General features: G+C 40.0%; 1 protein-coding gene across 1 annotated transcript; it reads right to left on the bottom strand.

Moving 5' to 3' along the window:
• Window positions 1-6,151: 6,151 nt before the first annotated feature.
• Window positions 6,152-25,857, bottom strand: STEAP4 (STEAP4 metalloreductase). The gene is made up of 5 exons (XM_065666428.1): window positions 25,712-25,857; window positions 11,064-11,519; window positions 9,179-9,706; window positions 8,401-8,565; window positions 6,152-7,384 (listed from the first exon to the last, which is right to left on the bottom strand). Exons 2-5 carry the CDS (start codon window positions 11,517-11,519, stop codon window positions 7,115-7,117), a joined length of 1,419 nt encoding a protein of 472 aa, XP_065522500.1. The 5' UTR covers window positions 25,712-25,857; the 3' UTR covers window positions 6,152-7,114.
• Between the last annotated feature and the right edge of the window lie 257 nt (window positions 25,858-26,114).

Below are 26,114 nucleotides of genomic sequence, written 5' to 3'. Positions count from 1 at the left end.
CTCCAGGGTCTTGGTTGTCCCTTTCACTGTGTGAAACAGTACACACAGATACTGCTCTCTGCATCAGCTGAGTAACTTCTCCTCCCTGTACCTCTGAAAACCACAAGCCCATGTTAGATCTTTCTCCTGTCCTCTCTTTCTTACTCCCCTAGCACATTTGAACACAGTTCATAACCTCTTCTGTGAATGCTTTGCAGCTGGTGATTTCTAGGCTACATCTCCTTGGGCTGGAACAGTGGCATGCAGTCTTTGTTCCTCTGCAATCACTTTCTGCAGAGTTGGATCCAGTGGTGCTGTGGCTGAAAATGAATCATTCATGGAATCATTTCCATGGTTGGATAGAGCCTTGGGTGACGTGGTTTAGTGTGAGGTGTCCCTGCCTATGGCAGGGGGGTTGGAACTAGGTGATCTTGAGGTCCTTTCCAACCCTAACTATTCTATGATTCTATGATTCTATGATTCTATATCTGTCCTCCTTGCTCATAAGGATTTCCAGGGTAATACGGCTTTCACATTTCCTCAGCAACGAGTCTGTATTGCTTAGACTTGTTTTGTGTAATGTTGGGCATTCAACTAATTCCTGAGAAACTCTGTAGAGACCTGCTTACGTGGTAGTTGTTCTCCACGTGAATTTACCAGAGTAGGCTACAAAACCTGTAATCCTGCAGGTAACATCCTACCTATTTTCACAGTGTTATTAACAGATTTTTATTAGCTTTTTTTTTTTTTTCTGAAATGATGTTCAAGTTTGAGATTATCTGCAGTGATTGTTAATGGTTTTTAGGTTTTTTAATCTATTTAGGGTTTTTTTTCAGTTGCAAGATACCAAAAGTTGAAGTACCTCGAGTCTTTCATTGTCATCATTAAGAGACATTAGTATGTGCTTGTATTTCCACACATACAGTAGGACCAGTATGATTTATATTTTGCCAAAAATAAATACATATAAAATCACACTTTTTCTTCTAACAGCTGAGCTTCTTCCCTGGGGTAATATTTATGTTTCATATATAGCCACTATTCTGGACACTTCAGATACATCATGGAAATCATAAATTATGTTGGCTGAATGCTACAGTTAAAAACAACCAGACTGTGCGTGTATATATAAAATATATATTGAAGTGAGGGTAATCAGCTGTCAGAATCATTTGCCAAAAGCTGCGGTGAATTTTCTAATGTTTAAATCAAGTTCAGCAGTTCTTTCAGAATATCTTTAATTCAGGAGTTCTCAGCCTGTTTTAATGGATTACCTGCCAGCAGTAACAAATAGTAACTAGGATAAAACCACACGTTGTCAGGAAGCTTAAACTTTATAGCAATCTGCATTACTGTTGGAAACTTCGTAGGGGTCTGTGAGCTGAAAAATATGACAACTCCTGATAATTCAGAAAGAATTAATTCAGGCAGTGTCTACAGCCCATGTTCTGCAGAAAGAGAGAATAGCTAATCACAAGGTTGCCTTCTGGCTCTCTAATCTGCTTGTAATTAGAGAACTATCCTCAGCTTTAGGAAACCTGTATCCAATTCTTCTCCTTGCCTTTGACTTCCTACATGATATTGTGTGAGTCACTGACACAGGGATCATTACAGAAACTTGGAGTATGTCTGTGATGACAGTTAAGTGTGAATCTAAGTGTCAGCTGCTTTGTAAAAGACAGGGAAGACAGCTTTGCCAGGCTGTTTGTCTGAAGAAGAGATGTTAGAAGAAGTTATTCAGTGATTCAAGGTATTCATGATACCTGGGTATTCAGTGTTGTCCCAAAAGCCAGCTTGTAGCTGCACAAACCCCTTCATCCCTCTCAGACTTCTGTAACTGGACAGGATATACTCCTCAGGCCCTGCAAGACTGAGTATCTTAAATGATTGGATTTATTTACCTCAACAATGCTAGGCAGACTTGATAGTAAAACAAGACTGGAGTTTCTGCAGTGTGACTTGAGGTTTGACCTTTAGAGCAATCCAATTAAAGATGGGATTTGGTTTCCAATATTTACTGATGGGACTGGAAAACGGAAGCCACAAACAAAACAAACAAACTGTAATCCTGTATGTATTTAACATAATTCCACGTGATTACTGCAGCCACCACCTCTGATTGCCTGGGCCGGTTCCGAGGCATGGGGATGCTCTGTCTGTCCTGTGCCAGGGCTCCCGAAGCTCTGAGTCATTGCTATCCAAGTGAGAAGGAAGAAACTGCTCCATCTCCTCCTTCCTCCCGGGAATTACCTCTCAGGCCACCTCCTCAGGTGCTGCTCACGCTATTATTCATCTGTCACTTGTCTTCTTCATCAAGTATTGTAGGGTTTACCTTAGTTCAATTTTTCATGCCACTTTAATGGTTTACCCTTTCTTCAGTGAGATCCTGTGTTTGATTTTGCTTCAGTTCTTTAACCATAAAATGAAGATGCTTTTGTCTCGCATTGAAACAGAGCAGTCCATTAAGCAATCTCTGTCCTGTATCTGGCCAGCTGGATGCTGGCATCTCTCCTGCTCCTTTTCCCCTGAGGAAACAGTTTTTCCAGCTATGTAAGTCCTGTGCCTGATGCACAGCTGGCTTTGCTGCTGCTGCTGCTCAGCAGAGTGTGGTGTGGTGTGTAGTGGCACCTAGCTTTAGAAAGGTTGCAAAGAATGAAAAAATAGTCTGATTTGTCCCAATTTAGACCAGCGATAGAAGGCTGTGGTGGGATCCTAAAACCTGGGTTACACTCCAGGGCTGCCAAGATGAAAGGCTTCATTTAATTACTTACAAGGTACCATGCAACCAGAAATGTGTGACATTTTTCTGTCATGGAGCCAGTAGGAAAGAAGAAAATCAGGTTCCTCTTTTTCCTTCTTTCCTTCTCTCCCTCTCCTTCTAATATATTTTGTTCCTTTCATTCTGTATACTGTTCTTCAGAATTACTCTTTGAAAATACTTCCCTCCTTCTATGCCAGCACTCAGTCACAGGTAATCTGTCCCAGAAATGCCTGTTTGGGGACATTCTGTTTTGGTCTAGTGCTGTTCAACCACTTGTGTCTTGCAATGATAAGCACGCTACAATAACTTACATTTTTTCATTTTTCATTTATCTATTTTCTGAAGTCTCTAAAGAGATTTATACAGACTACACTTTCTCATCTTCCATAAGACAGGGAAAAAAATTTAATGGGTCATAAACCAGGAAAGGCCTCTGCACTGATGTTTAATAGCTTGAGTCTACTGATTGCGGTTAAGCTTTTTCTAGATTAAATCTGAGCAAGTATGAAGAGAAGCAAGCACAGTGAAGGGGCTGTATTTGAATGAACATCAAATAATAAACAAATCTTGATGTGGAAGCAAAAAGAGAGTCAGGAATAAAGGATGTGTGTGAAGCCATATAAACAAAAAATTACCACTTCTGGTTTGCAGCATTTGGAGACATTAGCTAAGTTAAGTTTCATGCAATTTTGTGAGGTCTTTGCATGGCCTCTTAAGGCTCTACAGTGTAGTTTTGTGTAGCATTGAGGTTCCTTATCAGAAAATCATGTCAGGGTCTAATCTTGTCAGAGCTAGTATTAATGTAAATTCTGGATTCCAAGATTGAAGAACATTAAATGAAGGCAGTGCACAACAGTAAGAGGTGTGCTGTTTTTCTCATCGTGGTGATATATAAAAAGAATTATCTCGAGGAATATCAGCTTCCTCCAAGGAGCAAATAATTCATGTTAATGTCAGGAATTAGAGATAAAAATGGAGATTCACAGCAGAAGCATGGATAATGCTAAGGAAGAAAAGAATCTCTGTAGGAAGGAAGAGTTTCCATGGTATATGAAATAGAAGCTATAATTAGGCTATAATGGAAACACTGAAGATTTATTAAATGTGTTAATCATAGCATGGAAGAGCAGCTGAACACAGGTTACATAGTTCCTGTGGGTGTTCATACTATTCACTAGTTCACCATTTGGACTAGTGAATCAAACAGGCTCACCTGTGTTTGAGACAGATGCTCTTGTGAAATCATGTGTCTGATAGCAGGTAACAAGAGGTAACAAGGCTGCCAAAACCTGACATGCTGGAAGAAAAGGGGCTTTCTAGACTGGGTCATGAATGGTCATGTCTTGGAGTGAGAGGTGACTGTTAGGTAGGGCAGAGACTGCTGACAATGTTATGCTGCAGAGCAGATCTCAGGACTTGTGTTGTGGTGTGGTGGTGCTGAAGGGAATTGCTCAGGTCTCTGTGATTCAAGATCCAGCATTATCTGTGGTGCCAGCTGCATCCCCTGGGGCCAGTGCATGTCTGACATCCCATTACTGTCTCAAGTAAATCTAATTAATTTAAATACTTTATTTTCACTAATAAGGACTTTTTTTTTGTTGTTGTTGTTGTTGTTTAAATGGGTATTCCCTAGGTATAACAAAAAGGTAAAAGGAAGTTAGTCATATCATTGAGGATGTAGAGGTCTAAAAATCACACTATGCTGTAGTGCTTTCCATCAGGATAAAATCTTATGCAATGAAATCCAAGCTGAGTTTTTACTGTGACAATGCCCATGTGACCATGTATTTAAAAAGCTGTATTTTGTATTTTCTAAGTGTTGACTCTGATTTAGATTCAAGAGTCACTGCTTTATTCCTGGAGGAATTCCTAGGATGCCATTATGTACATATGTACTTAAACACTCTTCTTGGCTTCTGGAAACCATATGGAAAACTCTGTTTCCAAAATTCATTTCATGATCCTTCTGATGTCCTCTCTGACCAAGCTTTGTCAGTGCATAAGAAAAGATTAAATTAGAATACGAAAAGCTCAGCCATGAGCAATGCATAGAAGCTACCAACAGTTTTCATAGCACTGGCTACTGTTTGCAAAATATTGCCATTGAACACTTTAACTGTCGTGTAAGATTACTGGAAGAATTTTTCTCTACTGTGTTCAAGAAGCAAATATGTAAACTTGTGAAGCAAATACTCCCCAGTTGCCCGGGGATAACAGGATAAGAAATCCCTCACTTAAGACTGGAAAAACAAGTGCTGCTGGACATCTGACCTGTTATCTGTTGAAGTCAGCAAAGAGTCTGCTTGCTGACTTCAGATGTGAGGGCTTTAGATCAGCTCCTGCGAGCAGCTGCACGCAGTCCGTGCAAACAAAGAGCATTATCTCCTAGGTTTGTATACAGCAGATATTGGCATTTTATTCTTGGGTAAACAGCAAATTGCAGGTCGTACCTGCCCGCTTTGCATTTTCAGTAAATCTTGGCCTGCGTTTTCATATAACAAAGCAACATGGTATCAGTCCATGAAGAAGTTATTTTGCCTTTTGCAGGAACTACTTTGAAACTATGATTTAGTTGTGAGTGTATATATAGGCAGTATTCAGCCAGTCTGCAGTTACTTTGTAGTAATGCTTAGTGAGGGTAAAAAAGACCAGGTTTGGTCTGTCTTTCTTTTTAGCACAAGGTACTCAAAACCACGGAGCATGTTTGCCTAGAGGAAAGGAGGCAGAGGATTTGCACTGTTTGTATTTCATAAAGCATGGCTTTTAAGTGGGTGTTGCCATGGCTGTTGCTGTTTAGACTCCAACCTATAGGTTCAGCTGTGAGAGAGAAAAAGGCAGGTTTTAGATCTGTATTGGGATAAGCAGAACCCCCCAAAATAAATCCTTTAAAAATAGCAAACATCCCAAACAATCTTGCAGTGTCTTGGAACTGTTACTATTTGTAATAAAATAAATCTGGACTAATTGTGTCACTGACACCAGAATTTGGCCCCAAAGTGATAAATCTGGAAGATACGTACTCAGACTGCTGCTACTTATTTTCTGCTCTGTTGGTCCCTTTCTCTTCTACCAATATGCACTATAAACACACACTTTCTGGCTTGTCCTCCTTCTCTCACTGCTGCTTCTGCAGCTGTCAGATCCTCTGTTTGCAAATTAACAGGAGGTTACCATTCCAGCTGGATCCTGTTTTTGCACATCCTCAGCCCACTTTGATGACTAAGCAAAGATCTGCTTATGTGAACATCCAACAAGCAAAGATGGGCGAAGGTGAGCCCAGGCAGCTGGCTGAAGACAGGGTCCCGTTTAGTTACTTGCCTCAAGACCTTCCAACACCTTTTCGCAACTGAGCGTACCAGCAGCTGCATCATATCAAAAGAGGTTCCAGAAATTATAACAGAGCTCAACATGTAAAAAAAAATAATAAAATCTTTATTTTGGTTAAAACATGTATGTTTTTATAGAACATCTATAACACCACATCCAAAGATTTAGTTTTTCTAAAATCAACAATATTATCTTCATGAGATATAACCACGACATATACTGCAAGCCCCTGATATAATAGGATTTCCTTCAGTTTCTTTGCTTATAACTTGCTGCTTATATAAAAAAATCACTGATCACTTTTTGCGTATGCTTGAGAAGCTTAGGCTGCTGAGCACATCTCACATCACTCTGCTGTTTTGGCCCCTTCCCCATCCCTTTGCCACCTGAGTTTCTGGTAGAGCAGTACAAGCAAGGATTCAGTAACCTTTGCCCCGCACACTTTGAATATTAGAGATCCTGTACACAAACAACACAAATCTTGGCTGTCATTAAGGTATGAACATAGGTCATAGAGAGCTCTTCCTCGCTCAGCATCCATCCTGCTGTTCTGTGGGTGCTAGCGGCTTCTGGGGGTGGAAGCAGGGTGTGTGTTTATGCACATATGCTTGTGGATCTGTGTGGATATGTGTAGGTGCGTGTAGACCTGAGTTGCAATGGGCAGAACAGGGAAGATGCCATTAAACACCAAAGGTTATTCCAGTTCTGCTCAGCCCTGGAAGAGGTTTGGAACAACAGAGGAGGTACATGGAGCACCACTTACTTCTCTTACGCTGTTCTTAGGAGTGAGGGTTAATAGACAAGAGACAATATACTGAGCAAAAGAGAGGGTCTGCACCTGTGTGAAAGCATGTTTGGGGTGCGGGAACTCAATGGCCTCATTTGATTTGCAGTTTAAGCTTGTCACTGGGGTGGCTTTATTTTAAACAGCTCCTGGCCCAGTTTTTAACTTTTTCTCTCACTCTTCAGATAAAGGAGGCTCATGATTTCATTTTGATATGCCTTCATAATATTTTTTCTTCTTTTTGATAATGCAAGTTAGTCTAATTATACAGCAGACTTGTTGATAATGTAATGTGACTGTTCTGAGTACTGGGGATTCCTCTCCCAGCCCTGTCGAATTCGCGTGAGAGGTTTGTCTAGACAAGGAAATATCAGCACAAATTTGACAACCAGCACCATGCACGGAATAATTAGGGAGAGCATATAGGCATTCGGAAGATACCATCTGTACGATGATGGGCTTAGGAACCGTTTTCCACCATAAACCAGTGTGTGTGCAGTGCACAAAATCAGTGTCAGATATCCCAGTTTGGACTAGGAGAGAACAAAGAAAAAAAAAGAAAGAAGCGGAGGTTAAAAAAGTTAAGTAATCCCGAACAAATGCAATTTACAGGACACAGTAAGCTTTGTGAAACATGTGAGCTTTGGGACTAATTGGGGACTGCTGACATGAAACCATTTTATATAATATAAAGACTCTTACATTTTTTTTAATAAAGATTCATTCAAATGGATTTAGGTGAAACACATTTCTTTTGTTTTAGTTTTTCTTTTTTTCTGCATCAACAATCCTGATAATTTTTGCTAGCTCACACATCCTGCCTGGTGGATGTCATATTTGTGAAAATACAGAGAAAACACTGTAATTCAGTGGAGAGATCCAAGCTTTTATATGCTCTAGTGCTAATCCATCCAGAAACACCATACTGTGCAAGTTTCTGGCCTTGATAAAACATTCATTGATAGTAATTTCCCTTTCCCTTGCCTCCCTTCCCCTGCCAGCCCAGCTCCTGCAGAGGCATGGCAGCTTACACCGAACTTCCTCCAAACGGGGGGCTGAGATTATAGTGTTATCAAGGGCAGCCTGTTTATAGGCACATCAGTTTTTAAAGTCTGCAGAAAATGCTTGGCATTGAGAGGATCTGAGTTATAAAGTAATTTTTGAGACCCATTTTATCTGAATTATCTTATGAACCAACAAAATTAAACCAATAAATGGTTAAAATATCTTGTGACTTAGTATAATTGTGGAGTTTGATAATTCCACAATGTCAGCTTTCTGTTTGTCATTTAGGAGCTCACGTCTTCCCAATTTACTATTGTTAATGAAGTAATCCCAGTTGTACCGTAAGCAGCCGTCAGAGCAGCTGTGGTTCTTTACAGGTGAGCTGTATAGCTGTGCAGACTTTTTTCCCACTGTGTGGTGGTGGATAGGGCGCACATCACATTTGGAGATACTAATGGAGGAAAGCCTTAGGTCTCTAGTAAACCTGCCTGTGGTCATAGTTGATTAAGGAAGAAGGTATTTTTAGAATAAGTCTTTTTCTTACCTGTACAAATCGAAATTCTCTCCAGTTGACATTGTTGCTGACTGAAGGCAAGGAAGTTATTCCCAGAAGAACAAACAAAAAAAATCCTAAAATCCCCAAAGCCACGTAGGAGTCACTAAGCCAGGCATTAGTGGTGTCGAGTGGTTCTGTTTTGTTGTTCAGGACCTGAAGAAAAGAAGAGCAGGTATATCTTAGTAACAGCAGTTTTAGGATCACTATGCAGAAAAAATATCCTTTGAATTAACTAGGAAATAAATCTTATATATTAACTCCCTGAAAATCATCAGATATTTCCTTTGAATGCCTTCTCAAAAAGCAAAACGGGCATTATATTACATACAGGTTCTGTGTGCCTGTAATCGTGGTGTGTGTTTACACTTCTGTAGGCCTGCTTTTGAGGACAGCTATATGATCCTCTGTTGTTATATAAAGTCAGAAAGTCAAAATATGTGCCATTTTCAGAGACAAAATATGCGCCATTATTAAAGGTATATCAAGAAAAGGGGAAGTGTGTTTCTTTAAATTACGCTTAATGTTTACATTTCCCCCACTTATTTTATTCGTATGTAGACTACTTAGGAGGAAGACTGAGGCCTAACTCAGTCTAAACTCCACATATTATCAACAAACATTGGATATACCAGGGGTTAAAAGGAACACAGAAACCTATCGTAAAGAATACTGGATTGTGCACATGAATTTCTGATGCTCAAGATAGAAAGACAATATTTGTAACAGGGCTGGAAAAAAAAGAAGACGGGGAAGGAACAAACCTTACCTGGGAGATGATTTGACTGCTCGTTCTCCATTTTACAAAGTAGCGGATTGGGATAACAAGAGTGTACAAAACATGCAGGGAAGCAAATGCCAAGGCTACTAGTCCAAGTTGTTTCCTGCACAGCATCCATTTGTCCAGCCAGTCTGGGAAACGGTGGTATTTGGTACCTCTGTATAACTGAATAATTGCAGCCAGTACACCAGGAAGATAAACCAAGGATAGAAGGATGAGTGCCAATATAGGGCAGATCCGATTTGGAATGGAAATTGCAATAAAGAATGAAAAGTCTTTGTTTTCATGAACATAAGGATAAATCACATTGCGAATCAAACAGTAGAAGAAGAAGAATGCAGCTAGGCCAAAGGACAAAAGGATGGGAAACTTCCACATTGGAAAGAGCCGCAGAGGGTAATTTTCTATTTCCTGAGCAGCCAAGAGGGATCCCTGATCTAATGGATTGAGACCCAGTGCACGAACAATATTCATCACCATTTGTTTAGCTTCCATGTCATCTCCACAGACAAATACCTGCAGCCAAAAGCAAACAGAAGCTTTATTTAGACAGACCTTATTGGCATTCTCCATTGCCATCTTGCCTAGATATGGATGATGAGCACAAGCTTCCTAAGTATTTGTTGGCTTCCCTGCTGGCTCTGATTTATATAGGCAAAAAGTAGCATATAGATACTTTCTTGGCCAGTAAATCCAAGAACAAGGAATATGAAACTTTAAGATTGTTTCAAGTTTTTGTATCTAAAAAGGACAATGTGTAACACACTTAGTACAAGTCTTTACCTAGAAGACTTGATATGCTTTTCTGAAGACCTGCAAGCAGTCTGTAAGCACAAGATTTTATAGGAGTAAATAGGAGCAGAATTTTCAATAGGAATGAATAGGAACAAAATTTTCAGTTGCTGCTGCAGTGGTCCAAAAGTCCTCCAGGGAACTGAGGACAGAGAACTTTAAAACATGATTGTCCTATCAAAAAAGTAAATATTATTTCTCTTCAAGTCTAGTAAAATAGTGAACAAATTATCTTTTCTTTGTGTGTGCAAGGCAGTTTGGGACTTTAGAATGGGGGCAATTTCTGCTGTCACTGGTATGATGAAGTCTTGTAGAGCTGAGGCTTGGAAGTCCTTGGGTTTGTAATTTAGCCAAAACCATTTATCTGGCAGCACAAAGTGGAGCTAGCAATGGTTGAGTAGCTGTCTGATTCTGTTTGCTCTAAAAGAGCGCTGTCCCTCGCAGTGCCAGAAAACAGGGTAATAAGAAATGGTTTGCCTTCAGGTAAGCTGCTGTATTGCTTTCTATGACCAGCTCTGTGCCCGCTGGCTTGTGGTTAGCGAGCTGGTTAAAAACACACACTGTTGTTGTGGTAAACTTCTGTGGTGATGAATTCTCATTTAAAAAACTTTCTGAATTTATTAATCTTCCAGCTCACTTCTGTTGGCCATATACATTCTATTGCCCCATTATATCTTGTGCCTCCTTGTTTTTGCTCTACTAATTCTGTTTTTGCTTTCATATATTCTTCCTGTCTCCTTTCTGTTTAACTTTACAATCCCGGTGAACAAATGATGTAACCCTCATCTCCTCCTGAGTTGCTGTCTCTCTTTGTAGCTCTGCTATCTTTCTTTCCTTGCTTCTCTAGTGTCTCCAAACACCTTCCTGAGTTCAGAGGCAAGCTATTGATATTCCTTGTCATGCTGTATTACAAGCCAAAAGTAAATTTCAGCTTACAGTTAATTTTAAATGGTTGATTATAGTGAAAATACCATCTCAATCCTGTCTGATTTGTATATCCCATGTGTGTTTTGTCTAGCTGTGAAGAAGCTATATAGTACTTAACTCTATGGCATAGGAAACCCCGGTTGCTCAGACTTACCTGCCGGCTTGCATCCAGTGTGCCTGACTGCAAGGCCCAGGCTGACACAGTGTTAAAGGCTTTCACAACTTTAGCTCCCGGCACCAGCTGAGCGAGGTACTCTGCATTGGATTCAGGATGCTCGTTTATTTTTAAGTTGTTGCTTACGTCCACCAGGACTTTTCCACGGAGGATTTCTGTTAGTGGTGTAAGGAAGTTGTAATGTTGCCTCTGGATTGCTATAATGATGATAGCGGCTTTCTGTGCTGCCTCTGCGTGGCTCAACACCTCTGCACCCTTGGGAATCAGGCTGGACGTCTGTGTGCTCCGGCTTCCAAACACAATGGGATAGCCAGATTGAATCATTTTATGCCCCAGGGCTCTTCCAAAATCTCCAGTTCCAAATATGCACACTGTCTCTCTTTTGTTAGAGGTGTTAGGAGCCAAAGCCATTATATTGGAAGAATTTTTATTCATCTGTTAAAAAAAAAAAAAAGAAAGTATTAGGAATAAAGCAAAACATCAGTCTCTTGGCAATGAAATTTAGCTTCCATTCTGGTGATACAAAATAGATACCTGAAAGTTTGCTTGCCTCTTAATATGCTTCCTGCACACTCTTTGAAACACACACTCTCAGAAGATTTCTGTACAGTTTTTAAAAAACAGCTCTGATTATTCACCTCTCCATCTTTTACAGCACCCTCTTTTCCATCTGTTTTATGGGTTTTAATATTCAGCTGAACTGTTGTCGTTTTCCTCTCTCAAAGGGAAAGAAGGAGGAAAAGATACAGCAGCACAGACAGAAAGAGTTGCACATGTTTTAGAGTGATTTCTGCTTGCTTATACTATATAAAAGCCTTGTAGAGGACTGTGTTTCTAATCGGATTAGAATCTGGAAGGCTTTTATAAAATACTTGAATAGGAGATATTATAAAAGGTAACTATAAACCTTTCTGTTGTCTTCAGTATTTCCTTAATATGACTAGTCAGTGCTAGTTTATTTTATTATTGTTCTTCAATTTCCTGAAGAATGTCTTGTGAAGCATTTGGACAGTGGAATTGGAACATTTCATGTTGAACATAGATTTTTGATATTTATATATTACTCAATAAAATTCCATTTGAGGTTTTTATCTATCCTCCTTTATCACTGTACCTGGAAGCTTCAAAGTCTTTAATGTATTATCTATGCCATAGCAGTACGTATGCTCTGTACTTGCAGAGTGAGACCCATGATACAAATACAGGATCAAAAAGGTCTGCTCCAAAGGTCTTGCAGTAGGTCCACGTGCTGTGGTCCTCACTTTACAAAAGGTGAACTCAGACTGGAAACCTTAGGCCCTGAGACAAGCCTCCAGCAGGAGATCTTGAGACGCCCTTTTCTTGGCCTGGCCAGCAATTTAGTACTGAGAGCAGCCATTCAATTTGCAGGAGCCCTGATTCAAGACTCACTGCATCACAGGTAACTGTCTTAATTAAAGCTGTGGGAATAAGTGATTTCTCAATTTTCAGGAAAAAAAATGCACGAAATAAATAGTTAGCTGTTATTAGTTAGCTAATGGCTTTGCTACTGCTGATTATTAACACTTTGCTTACATTATTCTGTGAAGCACCATTCAGAATAAAAGTGCCATCTGAAAATACTGGGGTGATGTTCTCTAATTTTCTTTCATATTTTCTCTAGCCAGAACAGTTTTTGCTTTTTAAAAACCTGGCACAATTTTAAATTGTTTGGCCAAAAACTTGCATTTGTTTGGTTACTAAAAGAATCAAGCTTGAACTTTCCCTCCACTGCAGTTCTGTGACCTAGAGTTAAGGACCATGAGTCAAGGATGCACACATCTTTTTGGCCTGTGCTGTCAGGTGTTAGCTTCACTACCAATACAGGCAGAGAAATGCTTATCCTGAGACTCATATGTGAAGATTTTGGCTTGAGAAAGCTCTGTATACAGCTGGCCTAGCCCTCAGTTGGCGTCAGTGTCTGCTTAGCACTGTTCTTGCAGTGATCTGTGGGAGCCCTGGGATTTAGACAGCTGCCAACAGAGTTTGTTTCTGATCAGGCAGAGAAGGGCGTGAGGATGTGTGTGCTTGTAGCCTGTGTGGCTCGTGCAGGTCCCATGGGAGGCTGTGCAGCACAGCAGTGTGTCAACCCCAGATCTCCTGAAATGCAGGCCCAGCTACCCAGCTGGACTCTGTGTACTTTCTCAAGTAACACACTGAGCATGAAAACAGAGCCTCAAAAGAACACATCTGAATGCCTCCTGCATATTTGTGTGCTCTGACACATGCATACAAATGCAAAGTACTTTGACATATTTAAAAAACATTCCCTGAAGGCTTTATTAATGTCCCATGAGGCTCTAATATGACTAAAGTGATAAAATTCTTTTTTAGGGATAGTTTGTATTTCAAAAAGAAGAGTTGCATATGTAATATTAATGAATGGTCCAACTCAGTACCTAGTAACCTTCCTTTTGTAATGTTTCCTTTTAACGAAGTAGGCTCCTGTCCAAAAGGAAAAATAAAAATTATTTGTAACATGGGATTGTCCAGTTGAAAATGTCTCTATTTGCCCTCAAAAAATCATGAAGTTGTTGTTGAGTGAGCTATGTAGATCATTCTCCTCTCCAAAGTAAGACTGCAAAAACCCCAAAACTCAAATGGATGTTAACAGGTAATATATTTGGTAGACCAGTTAAAGTCATGTTTACTTTGAGCTCATGAAAGTATTTAATATAGACATGAATCCAACAGCAAGAAATAAGTTTATAAAGTGCTTCTGTTTTTCACTGATACTGAACATCTCATTTGCTAGTGAGCACTGAACTCATCTTGCTCCATCCCTGGCAGTGTTCAAGGCCAGGTTGGATGAAGCCTTGAGTGGGATGGTTTAGTGTGAGGTGTCCCTACCCATGGCAGGAGGATTGGAACTGGATGATCTTGAGGTCCTTTCCAACCCTAACTATTCTATGATTCTATGAAAAGAGAAAAAGAGGGAGATTAAAAGAAATAGTAATGTAAGGAACATTCTCTTTTTTTTTTTTTTTTTCCCCAAATACGGTTTATTGGAGCATGTCTAAGATGTAAAAGGACTTGTACAAGGCAGTGGATATTACTTCATAGAAAATGGAAGAGAGTTGAAACTGCCTTTAATACTGGAAGTCTAATTTAGCTGAATGCCACTTTTTAACTTTGCCTGAATCAAGTAAGCTGAATTTACCTTCTCTTTTCAAGAATTACTTCATAGGGATGCCCATGTTATGATACGATGGTACACTTTATATATTAGAAATAAAGTGGTCACCAATGAATCTTTGAACAAATTAAATATATTGTAAAACTGACAGCAGTTCAACAGTGCATCTGCTACTTAATCACATGTAAGACAAGGCAAGTTTGCTTTTAAATCCCAGACCTTCTGGACCATGTCTCCTTCCAACAAAGACAGAAATTAACTTAGTTTTCTCCACTGAATAATTTTTTTCCTTCCTTCCAACATGTCTTTGTGCCAGCTGGCTGATGTCAGACTAATGGGAGGTTGTAGGCTTTGTAGTGAACTTATGGAGGTTACTTCAAGTAGTAGGTTATGAGCACATAGACAGTGCATAGATAAATTCTGGCTTTGCTGTGTGAATTTGAAGAAAATGCAGCCTATGATGGCAGCTGGGTGGGTATAAAGTCAGAACAAGGAAAATGGCCTTGCAGTCCATGACAGCGATAAAGGCAATTCAAGAAGATAGCAATTTTCTATAAGACAAGGTGTTTTATCATCTTACATCAGTGTGAGAAATGGAAAGCAGAAGCACATTGCAAAGGCCACAGGGCCACCCTGGTGTCTGGGAGCTCAGCTCAAACAGCTGATGGCAGTGGGAGTCTGCTCTGTGCCTATGGGTTATGCTGAGCACTCCCAAAGCACTAGAGGAGAACAGAAATGCCAGGAAACAAACATGTTGTAATTATTATCTGTTCTTTTGTATATGTAGCAATACACTATCTGAGAAAAAGCCATAGAGATTTGTTTCCATGCATTGTATTTTTGCTTATATGCAGACCCCTAACATTAGAGCACCAGTGATGCCTTTTGTTATTTGAAAGATAATCCATTTAAGCTTCTGTAATGATTAACTGTGTTTTCTCTCTTCTGCATTGTTGGTGTACTATTATACACTGAATTATCCTATTTTAAGGAAAATGCTGGTAACTTCTGATTTTACTTGGTCAGTAATGATAAAAAGAGGCGCTGAAAATAAAAAGCTAACTGCAAAACTGTTGTTTGTATCTACTACATAAACTGCATAGGGGAACTGAATAAAGGTACAATTCAGCAGTTACATGTAAATACTTTGGTATGTAGGAATTTGAATGAAGTCAGGCACATTGCATTGTACATGGGAAAAAGGAAGGATTTCCTATCAGAAACAATGCCACAGGTGAAGTACAGTGTCAAAAGCAGAAAGGCAGAGATGGAACTGAGACATAGGCTGGGGTGGATAATGACAAGATCAGAAACATATGACATGGAATGGCAGATGAGAGGTCAGTGGAACGATTCTAAAGGCAGAGAGACAAGATGAAAGGAGCTGGAAAGAGCAATTTTGTTATTTACATTTTAAAAAGAAGCAAACCAAATAACTCTGGTAGTGATCTCAAGAGATATCTAGTCCATCTCCCTCCCTAAGGCAGGATGAAATTTATTTAAAAGGTGTGTGATGGATGCTTGTCTAACCTGTTTGTAAAGCCTTCCTATGTTGTGGATGCTGAAGTCTTCCTTGCTTACTGCTTTCTCAGCTATACGATTAGGCAGATTTTCCTACATGTAATCTGTATTGCATCCTCCACTGTGCTCACAGGTGTCAATTTGCCCCCCTTCTCTTTCCAGCAGCTTATGTCTGACATGAAAGCGGTTCCCATTTCACACTTCTCTAAATGAAACAACCCCAGATCTTTGCCTGCAACTCATGCTTCTGAGATTAGAGATATTTCTTGTGGCTTTCTTCTGACCTTTCTAGACTAAACTGCTCCAACTGTTAAAGTTGGGTGTAAATCTGAATACAATATTCTTGCTGAGATCTTACCAGATAGAAAAGGATTGCTTCATTTGCCTCTTAGACAACACATCATCCCACTGTCACATTTGCCTTATTCACAACAGCTGATTCATAGTCAGTTTGTGATGCATTAAAGCTATGAGTACTTTAACAAGTAGTGTGTAGCAACAGGAACCAAAATGTGGAGTGGAACAGCTGGTGCTGAGCATATTATGTTCACTCTTCTCATGTATCAGGTACTTCCACTTTGAACTAACTTTGTTCTAGTACCACAGCCTGAATGCCCACTAGCAGCTGCAGTGCATTGGGATGCAAATAAAGCATGTCTTCTGGCTCATCTTTCATAGTAAGAATCTAGTCTCATATGCTCCAAGAGGTTTGTGTGGTGTAAAGCAAAGCTTGAAAAGTTGTGATCTGCTTCTATATCTGATCAAAGCTGAAATATTAGAGTAAGTGCTTCTTGTTACTCCCAATCTTTTAATTGGATTGCTCCGATGCCGCTTGCGCCACCCTCAATTTCTCTATTTCTTTCTGACTCAGAGATGTCTCATGCACTTGTCCCTGTTGAATAGCACCATATTTATTCAGACTGTAGCTTCAATCTGTCAAGACAATTTTGATTTCTAAGCCTGTCCTCTAATGTGCTTGCAGCCCTTTTCAACTTTGTCAGATTGTCAGCTTTAATAAGCATAGTGTCTATTCTAGCGTCTATGCCATTTAACAAAATTCTGGAACAGGATTTTTGCCAGGACAGACCCCCTGTATATCTGCAATAAATGTAGTCTTCCATTTTGACAACAATTAACTGAGAGATTGAAAATGTTTCTTTTGCTAGTTCTGCAGAACCTTACCTTAATTTAGGCTGCATTTTCCTATTACTTTTGAAAATCTTCTCTAGCATTTACCATACTACAAACTTCACTCATGTCAAATTGCATAGCATCTGTGATACACAAGCCCTGTTATCCTGTCATAAAAGGAAATGAGGTTGGTTTGGAATGACTTGTTCTTGATTAATCCATTTGCCTATAACCCGTTTCTTTCTTATGTTCTATTTGCTTCCTCTGCTTGAGAATTGTATTAAATGGATTAGGCCATAATTCTGCACCTCCTTTTTCTTTTACTTTTCAAGATAGCTGTTGTTCTCGCATTTCCAGTCTTTCAAAACTTTACCTCTTCCACACAGTTCTTAAAGATAGTTATTAATGGCTGTGGAAATGCTTCAGTTATGCCCTGAACAAAATGAAGTAAATTCCATTGCCCTTGCTGATCTCAGGTCATTTAACTCACCTGAGCACAGCCCCATCTCTTTCTTCTGTCGCCTAGTGGGAATTTTCAGCTCTTTGCTACTGATGTAAACCCCTTTTGTCATGGTTGACCCTTCCAGTGAAGAAAGAGCAAAATACATGTCACAGAGTTGTCTTTCTTGGGGTCATTAGTCAATGGCTTTCTCTCAGTTGAGCGGTGCATCAGCTCTCTCCTTGATTTTCCTTTCACAGTTTATGTTTTTACAGGAAGCCTCTTGTTATCCTAGATGTACCTTACTAATTACATTTCTTGTTGTGCTGTGTCTTTTCAAATCTTATCAACATACTAGTACTATTCTTCCATGCTTGTCCATAGGTTTTGATTCGTATATGTTGTTTGAATTTCAGTTCTTTGTTTCTGAAGAACTCACAGCTCCAGCCGCATAGCTGCCTTACTGCAGTCCTTGCTCTGCATAGCACTCTGTGTCTCTGCTTCTAACAGTTTCTTTAAGCAGCTGCCAAATCTTCTGACCCAATTTTCTTCTCAAATTGTACTTCTTATGGAACATCACTTTCCCACCTTTAGAATCTAATACACTCTGCTATTATTCTGCTAGGTGGACAAATCAGTTTTTGAGGACTTGATCTCATCTGGTGGCCTGATGGCTCCCAGCTATGACAGAACCTCTGTGTTTTCCTGTCTATTATTTTCCAAAAACTTCTAAGGTCTATGTTCTTTTATCTTTTGATTCAGAGCAAAAGCTTAGAAGATAAAGCAGGATAGAAGGACTATGAGAAGATAAATGGTCAGATCATTGCCAGGAGTTTGTTCCACAGACAAAAAGGTCTTTTTCAGCCAAAACTCTGTATCTGTCTGGTCAGGGAGCACCTGAAGATATGCAGTTCCTTACATGGGTTCAAGACTTTGTTTACATAGTTTGAACATAGGACTGAGCACATTGCAACTTATTTCACTCATTTCACCAACACAGATTCAAAGCATGTCTCATACCAAACACTTTGAAAACATATTCTCACCACCACAGATTGAAACTCCAACATGCTGTTGGACTTGACATGATTACACATCTTAATCATGCTGGGCAACTGTGAGCTGATCTTGAATTGGCATTTATGGCAGAACTGGTGAAAATAAACACTTCAGGGGTGTCCTGCAGACCTTCCTCATACCGCTTTGAGCAGACTAAAGAGGTTTAATCAGGTTTGCTTCCCGAATGCCTTTATGTGCACCTAATCCTTCCCTACCTGAAAAACCATCCTTCTCAGGCATGGGTGGGCTGCACTTGTGGTAACCATGGTGCTTTGACACCATGCTAATGGCATGTACTCATGATGGTGGCAGAAAGAACAGTGCCTACAACCAAGAGTGTCAAAGACAGTGGAAATGACCTTTCCCTTTCCTTTCATTTTTCTCTTTCCCTCTGCCTCTCCCTTTCCCCTTTTCCATTTTCCTTCTCCCCTTTTCCCTTCCCTTTCCCCTTCCGTTTTTACATTAAGTCTCTTTTTACATAATTTCTTTCAAATCCCTGGATATCTGCAGGTGGGCATGGTGAGCTTTAACCACGTAAATAAATAAATTCATATTTTTGTTTGGAATTGTACTTATTTCAATGGTGATTTTTAGTTTCTCATGCTGTCAAGTTCTCCAGAGTCAAACAGCTTTGTTCAGGAATAGACTTAATTCTCATAATTGTCCTATGTGTTTATTGCATGTACTGGCAAGTAGAAGTCATCCCCAAATGTCTGTATTTCTTTTTTTGTAAATGAGAATCCTGCTTTGTCTTGTCATCTATGATCAAAAGCTGTGTATTAGACAAAAGTGTCCTAATAAGCTAAAATTACATATAGTGCCATATTAAATATAGCAGAAAAAGAGAATGATTAATACTTAATTTCTTGCTTATGTAGTACTGCAGCTTTGGAAGTATCTTTATGAAGTATTTCACACATGCATGTTGTTCAGTAAACCTGGCGTAGCTTGGAAAATAGGTGAAATGCGATTTAAAAAGTCTCCTCAGAAAGACACATACACTATCCTGAGGCAATCTTATTTACTTAAAATTTCATTTTACCATTCCCACAGAGAAAGAATGCACTCTATAACAAATACTGTTTCTTATAAACTGACACTTTTAGAACCAAATCTGCCCTAAATTATAAACTGCATTTTCTGTTGCTTGCTACACCTAAAACTGAAAGGCATGTAGCTAAACTACTCTCCCATGATTAATCCAGTACTTAGAAACATAAAGGAAATAGCAGAATAGCTCCTAACAAATGTATTGCAACAAATTATTCATGAATTTTCTTTCAAGCAAATGAATATCTGCTGTTCTTCTCAGCAGAAAATCCTGGGCTCCGAGTTTTGACAAAGCTGATAAAAAATAATTGTTTGAGACAATAAATCCTCCTACAGAGGACATTGCATTTCCCACATCTTCACTTTTTATCAGGAGAACACTAAAGCTGCCTGGAGGCTCTTCAAACAGATAAAGTATAGGGCTAAATAGATGTGCTTAATGTTGTCTAAATCATAGCAAAGTATTGAGAGGGCTGGAAACCTCACCACTTCCAGCTGCTCCCATAAACACATAAGACCCAGCTATAACCTGAGTAATTTCCTCAGTCTTCTCAGGGCTGTTGTACTGCTCTGAGGTATGTAGGTATTAAGTTTTAACCCAGCCTAGTCAACTGCAAGGAAAATGAAAATATTTCATAAAACATTTGAAGGTGAGCAAGGGTGAGAAGGAGAGACAGACCTGCCTACAGCACAGGGGCACTGGACTTACCCCAGGTGACCCAGAAGATGTCCTGGGACCTTGAAAAACATGTTTTCAGATCCCCCATGTGGAGAAGCACCTCTTGGACTCCTGCTGATTCTCCCTCACTGTGAAGCTATTCTTTTGAGCATCTTTTATCTGCCATTTAGAGGCATTAACGAATAGCTCTGTCTCACAGAAAAATAACACTAGAAATAATGAAAGCCTGGCTTCCTATGGGTTTGTGTTTCTTGGCTGATTACAAGTACTGATTGAAGCTTCTTTCCAATCACAGTCGACGACTCCTGTAACATTTCTTCTTCTGGATTTTTATGTCTTTTAAATGTATATAGTCACAGTATAACCTTTCATTTTTTCAGGACTCTTCTGTGCAGTCTTCAGCTGCATTTTTTCATGCAAAAGAAGGAAAACAGAGCCCTCTCCCTGGTAATTTTGCTTGAAATTCTCGCTAAAAAATAATGATTGAGGAACGTATATAAACGTACATACACTCATATACCTCTGCAGGATCAGAGGAATCTCACTTCCTACAGAAATCAGGCTAAGGTAGTGGACACCCTAAAAAGTTCATGATGTACACACATCCACATATGTGTCTACCACCAAAAGAGAAGCAAACAAGTGAGAAATGGCTCTTCAGTTGTGACCTTGTATCATTGTGTCTATTGAAGGGCACAGAGGATGAGGTAGGGTACGTTATTTGGGATGCCTTTACTGAGAGCCCACCAGTAGGATACATGGAGACTGGAATTAGCTGGCATTACACTAGCAACCAACCAAAATCAGACCTTAAGAGTAGTAAGAAATGTGAGGGTTCAAAGCCGTGTATTTATTATGAGCTCTAGGAGCCTGACTGTTTTCCCATTTACACTAATGGAATTGTTGATTCTCAGTTAGCTTGCTTGTGGACTAGGTTGGCACAAGTGGGAAGAAAATGAAGCCCAGTTGCTTCTTAACACCTGTGATAAAATCAAAGGCGAAGTGGCTGCTGCAATGCAGTGACAATGTTCTTGGCAGTGTTATGCTCTTAGAAATCTGAAGAGTGAGAGGGAAAGTATGATGAGAGATTTAAGAAAAACAAACATGAATATGAAGGTTTCTTGCCAAAACAAATATATGTGGATTGGCAACATGTCTGGAATGGGGCCAAGCAGATTTTACAGATTTTACTCTGTGTTCTTGGTTACACAAGCCTAAACACAAAAATGTATTTAAAGATGTGATTTAACAGTGGATAACTTTATCAGCTCCCTTATTCACTTTATATTAAGTACATTGAATGTATCTACTTGCTTCTTTTGGTTTCCTTTCTTTCTTTTGGTTTCCTTTCTTTCTTTTACACAGACTTGAACATTTTCCTCTCCTACTTGACTGCATTTGAGTGGCACCTGCAGAGACATGCCTGCCTTCAGGACAAAATGAATGCTGATAATTTCATAAATAAAGAAATCATGCTCCTCACAAAAAAGAAAAAAAAAAGAAAAAAGAAAAAATTAAAAAAAAAGAGACAGTTTTAAATGCTGTTGCATTTTTCAGCAAGAAAAAACTCTTATCAGGCAATTTTAAAAAACTAGTTTTTTCCTCAAGATGGAAGAAATTCTCCTTCTAACTGAGCCAGTAATTTCAAGGTAGCATCCTATACTGAGAAATGGAAAGATCTAGGGTTTTTTCTTGACAGAGCTCCTTTTTGGTTCATCTCAGATTTTTCAGATGCCAGAGCTGAGCATTGTAAAGGTAATCCCTAGCCTGGCAAGCAAGATGAGTGTGCACAGCAGTGGGTTACTGCCTCAGCTCCTAGCCCAGGCAATGGTACAAAGGAAACCTCTCTGCCAGAGTCCTGCCTGTGAGCTACAGCTCTTGGAGCACAATACTGCCACCGAATTGCTCACAGTGCAGCACAGGACAGCCAGCATTATCCCGTGCTATGGTCCACTGTGCAGAGGCATAGAAAACTTTACACAAGACCTCTTATAAATCTCTGGTGCCTTAGCCCTCTTATGCAGAGCTTGCCACCTTCAGAGAGAAGTCACCCTGGTTTCTGCCTTCTGCTTTCTCCTAGGTCTTAGGCAAGGCCAGTGGGTATCTCTTGTTCATGCCTCTGTGAAATATGTGGGGTCAAGACATCAGTTACACTTTTTGTTCTGAGTGTCAAGACCATGCAATAGGCAAGAAAGGAGTATGACAGGCCCTATCTACGCAATTGGAAAGAAGGGAAAGGTATTTGGGACGTGATATAGAACAGAGACAAATGAAAAGCTTCTGTGTTCTTACTAAACTTAGCTGAAGAGGAAAGAAGAGAATGCCAGCAGGTACGAAACAAAGTGTCATGCTGCTTTTGTAATTGCCTAATTGGATAAAATAATTGTCTCCTGCAGGGTGACCCTCTCTTGTGGCTCCAGCAAGGAAACACAATGCAAAATGAGGAACTGGATTTTCTGACTAACCCTATTGTCTTTATTGCGTTACCATTTTATGCTATTGTGATTATTGCATAATTACCCACTTCTTGTGAGTACTCATATCTTTTAATGTATTTTTTGCTCTCACAGTCCTTATAGCATAGGACCACCCAGAGAAATCCTTTGTCAAACATTCCTGTGCTCTAATGATGCCAGAAAGTGTTTTGTTCTTTGCCAATCAACTTCACTAAATTTCACAGCACTTAAGGCCTATTTATCTAGAGGTCTACAGAAACTTGCTCACATAGTTGGTATCACTAATGGATTGATGACAGGCAGCAGTAAAACCCTTTGATCCCAGTCCTCAGGTGCTATAACTTGTCTGAGGTAGATGGCTGAGCTGCTTCCTCCGTTGATCAAGCAGTTTGTAGCAGATTATTATAATTAAGCACCTTTGAAGTGCCAACTTATATGAAGCTCTGGTGCAGTTCGCGTTGTAGAAGTAAAATGAAATTTATTAATATTCTCATTTTTATGGGATATCATGCTGGCTATGGAAGTGGTTTTTCTACACATTCAGATTTGTCCTGCTGAGGCTGCTCTGCTTGGGAAAAACACATGGAGGGAAATCATCCAGAGCTGAGAACCTGTCCTCACTCCTGATTTAATCTTAACCTCATGTTTTCTTAAGCAAGTCATGGGATCTGCATCTCTCAGCGGAGCTTTAGGCCCAGCCTTGTTGCTGAACCAGGGTGATCTGTGGCACTTTGCCAGCGTGACACACAAAGCAGCTCAGCCAAGCATGAGAAGAACAGTCCTGAGCCATGTAGCCTGAAACTGTGCCTCCACCAAAGTCAGAGCATTCCTCCAGTAATGCCCCCAGGAAAGGGTCACCTCAACAGTTTAGTAAAGAAAATCACTTTTGCCATTGTGCCTGAGGGTTGTACTCAGTAGACACTATGAGGCTGGGAGGCAGCTTTGTCAACCCTCTAATTAATGCTTTTGCTGGCAGCTCTTCCCTCTCCTCCTGTTTCCAAGAATCATGGATATAACCAGCACTCACCCAGGCTGCCACCCACTGCCTGCCACACCCCCACTGGAGCACCCTGCCCAAACTGCAGCAGCAGACAGGAGAGAGCTGTCATCAGCAGCCCAGAAAATGCTTCATGAGGATGTTAGAGCACACTCATTCCTCACAGCCCTGTCCACAACATCAAGTAAGTGAATTTACTATTTCATTGGCTGTGCACTCACTAAGGGGAATAAATGTTGGAGAAATTTTAGAAATGAAGAGAGCATGTGGTTCTAAACAATGATGTCAAAAGGGGAAAAACCACACCAATTTTTATTCTAGAGCATGCAGGGACAAAACCTCACACGTGTGAACTGCAATAAGCTTCTTTAAAGGTGATATTCAAATAACTGTACCTACTTTTTCTTCCCTAGAAAGACCTTTCAAAAGCCAAAGTCAGTATATATTAAAATCTAAATACAATCAAAAGGAAGTAAAAATGCCAACATCTATGAAATGTCCACAGAAGTTTAAAAAGTTTGAGTTCCACTCTGCTAGCACTGTCACTAAGAATGGGAGGAATGGTGGGCTCAAATCTTGAAGTTACCAGACAAATAGGCTGTAATAAAACTAGATGGAAAGCAGCGAGAGAGGCCTTAAAATATGCAGTTTTTAACTGCTCTCCTTGAAAATCTCAGTTGCTGTCTGTGTTTTTGAAGGACTGGGTTTGTGGGGAGGAAAAGGTTGTTCTTAGCACCCCGTGCTCATGACAGGCACGTTGCTGGGGTTTTTGCTTTGAACGAGCTGTGGTCTGGTCCTGTGAGCTTAACTGCTGTTAGCAGTGGATTGTATTGTTTCACCCAAGAGCAGCCAAGACTGCATGTCACCTGCCTGCTCTGTGATGTGAAACATGGCACTGTACATGATGGGAGACAGCTGAGTCAGCTCCCAGGTGAGCTCCTGCTCTGAAATAAAGCACTAAGGTAGGCAATACACTTTGTTAGCTGTTTCTCATGGCAAAGTAAACCCTTTATCTGGTTATCATTTCTGCCTGTAACTAAGAGAAGTAATTAAAAAAGGTGCCATCTGCCCAAAACTGTACAAATATGAAAAGTGCTTAATGTGTTTGTATGAGAAAATTCTAATATGGACAAAGAAAGTACAGGGATGCTTGATTTCTCAATGACTATCGGAATATTTTGGTATGTAGCTCCAGAACTACTTCACGGTACTCTAAGTCATTGCTATGGAAAAATTTAGGAGCTTCAGGAAGGCCACATCTAAAAAATAATTTACATCTTCCAGTAATTGCATCATTTTAGAAAGTCTCAACAGTGTTGGAAAAATTGGCTTATAGACGGAATGACAGTTTGTGTGGCAGATTTAGAGGGGATATGAAATTTTCCCATATCAAAGCTGAAAAAGAGTTCTGACAGCTGCACATTCTCTCAGAATTAATAAGGTGGAGCTGTTCTAAGACAATATTTAAGAAAAATTAATTTCTTTTTGCAGCATTGAAGCCACTTGCTTATAAAATATAAAAAAGGATTAAAATTTGTGTGCTGCCTGAACAGGAAAACGTGATATCATAGAATCATAAAAGAATCATTAATTCCAACTGTTATTAGTGCTAGCTTATGATTTGGTGTTAATCAAGCACCCTTGGAGTATCTGCACTTGCTACTAAAATTCAAGACAGAATCTTGGCTCTGGCTTAAGAAAGAATATCATCTTTCTAGCTTCATCATTTAAAATCCACTGACCAATCCTTATTTGCAGAAGCTTTCTCCACTTCTTTAACTATTGCAAGCACCGCTGGAAGATTAAATGAACTTGTTATCTGCAATGTAAGCTCCCTGAATACCAATTGACTTATCTGAAGTTCTGTTTTGTCCTAACTTTACAGATACAAATCCTTCCCTATGTCAGCTTTTAATGGCTAATATGTTGTATAATGTCAACACAAAACCAGGAGATATGGCCTGGTTTTGTACTTTTCTGTCTAGCAGGGAGAAAGGCTGGTGTAAAATTTTAGCAGGAGACTTACAAATTTTAGTTCAAGCCCACCTAAACTCCCCCCAGGTTGACAGTTTAGCCATTCTGCTCCCCATTCCCACCTGCAGAGGCGAGACAAACTTGTGTCTCATCTATGTGAAACTCACCTGTGCACTTAACCTGATGCAGTCCCCCTAGGCAAGGCAGTGCTTTTGCAGCTGGTGAGATGCTGCTTGTGCTGGAGCAAGAGACCTCAGGAGCTGCAGACAGGTCCTATCACTGGGAGCAGAGTGCAGAAACCCCAGCAACCTGGCCAGCATTTATGCAGTGGAAGCCAGGGCGAGTGCACAGGGGAGGGTGAAATGAGGGTATGTTGCAAGCCTTGCCTGGCTGTGAGGGTTGAAAGAACTTCCCGTCAAAGTCTCAGGGAAAGTCCCAGCCCTTGTATTTACAGCTGAAGTGAAGCTGTGGTTGCTTTTGTCATGCTGGCACTGATTTGCTCCTTGGCTATTGGCCAGAACTAAGGTTTGGCTGCATTCGCCCACTCTTGGAAGACAAACCTGAGAATCC

The sequence above is a fragment of the Lathamus discolor genome, chromosome 2 (genome assembly GCF_037157495.1).
Source record: "Lathamus discolor isolate bLatDis1 chromosome 2, bLatDis1.hap1, whole genome shotgun sequence".
NCBI classification, from domain to species: Eukaryota; Metazoa; Chordata; class Aves; order Psittaciformes; family Psittacidae; genus Lathamus; species Lathamus discolor.
The sequence above is the reverse complement of the archived record's forward strand: the minus strand, read 5'-3'. Positions and strand labels throughout refer to the sequence as shown.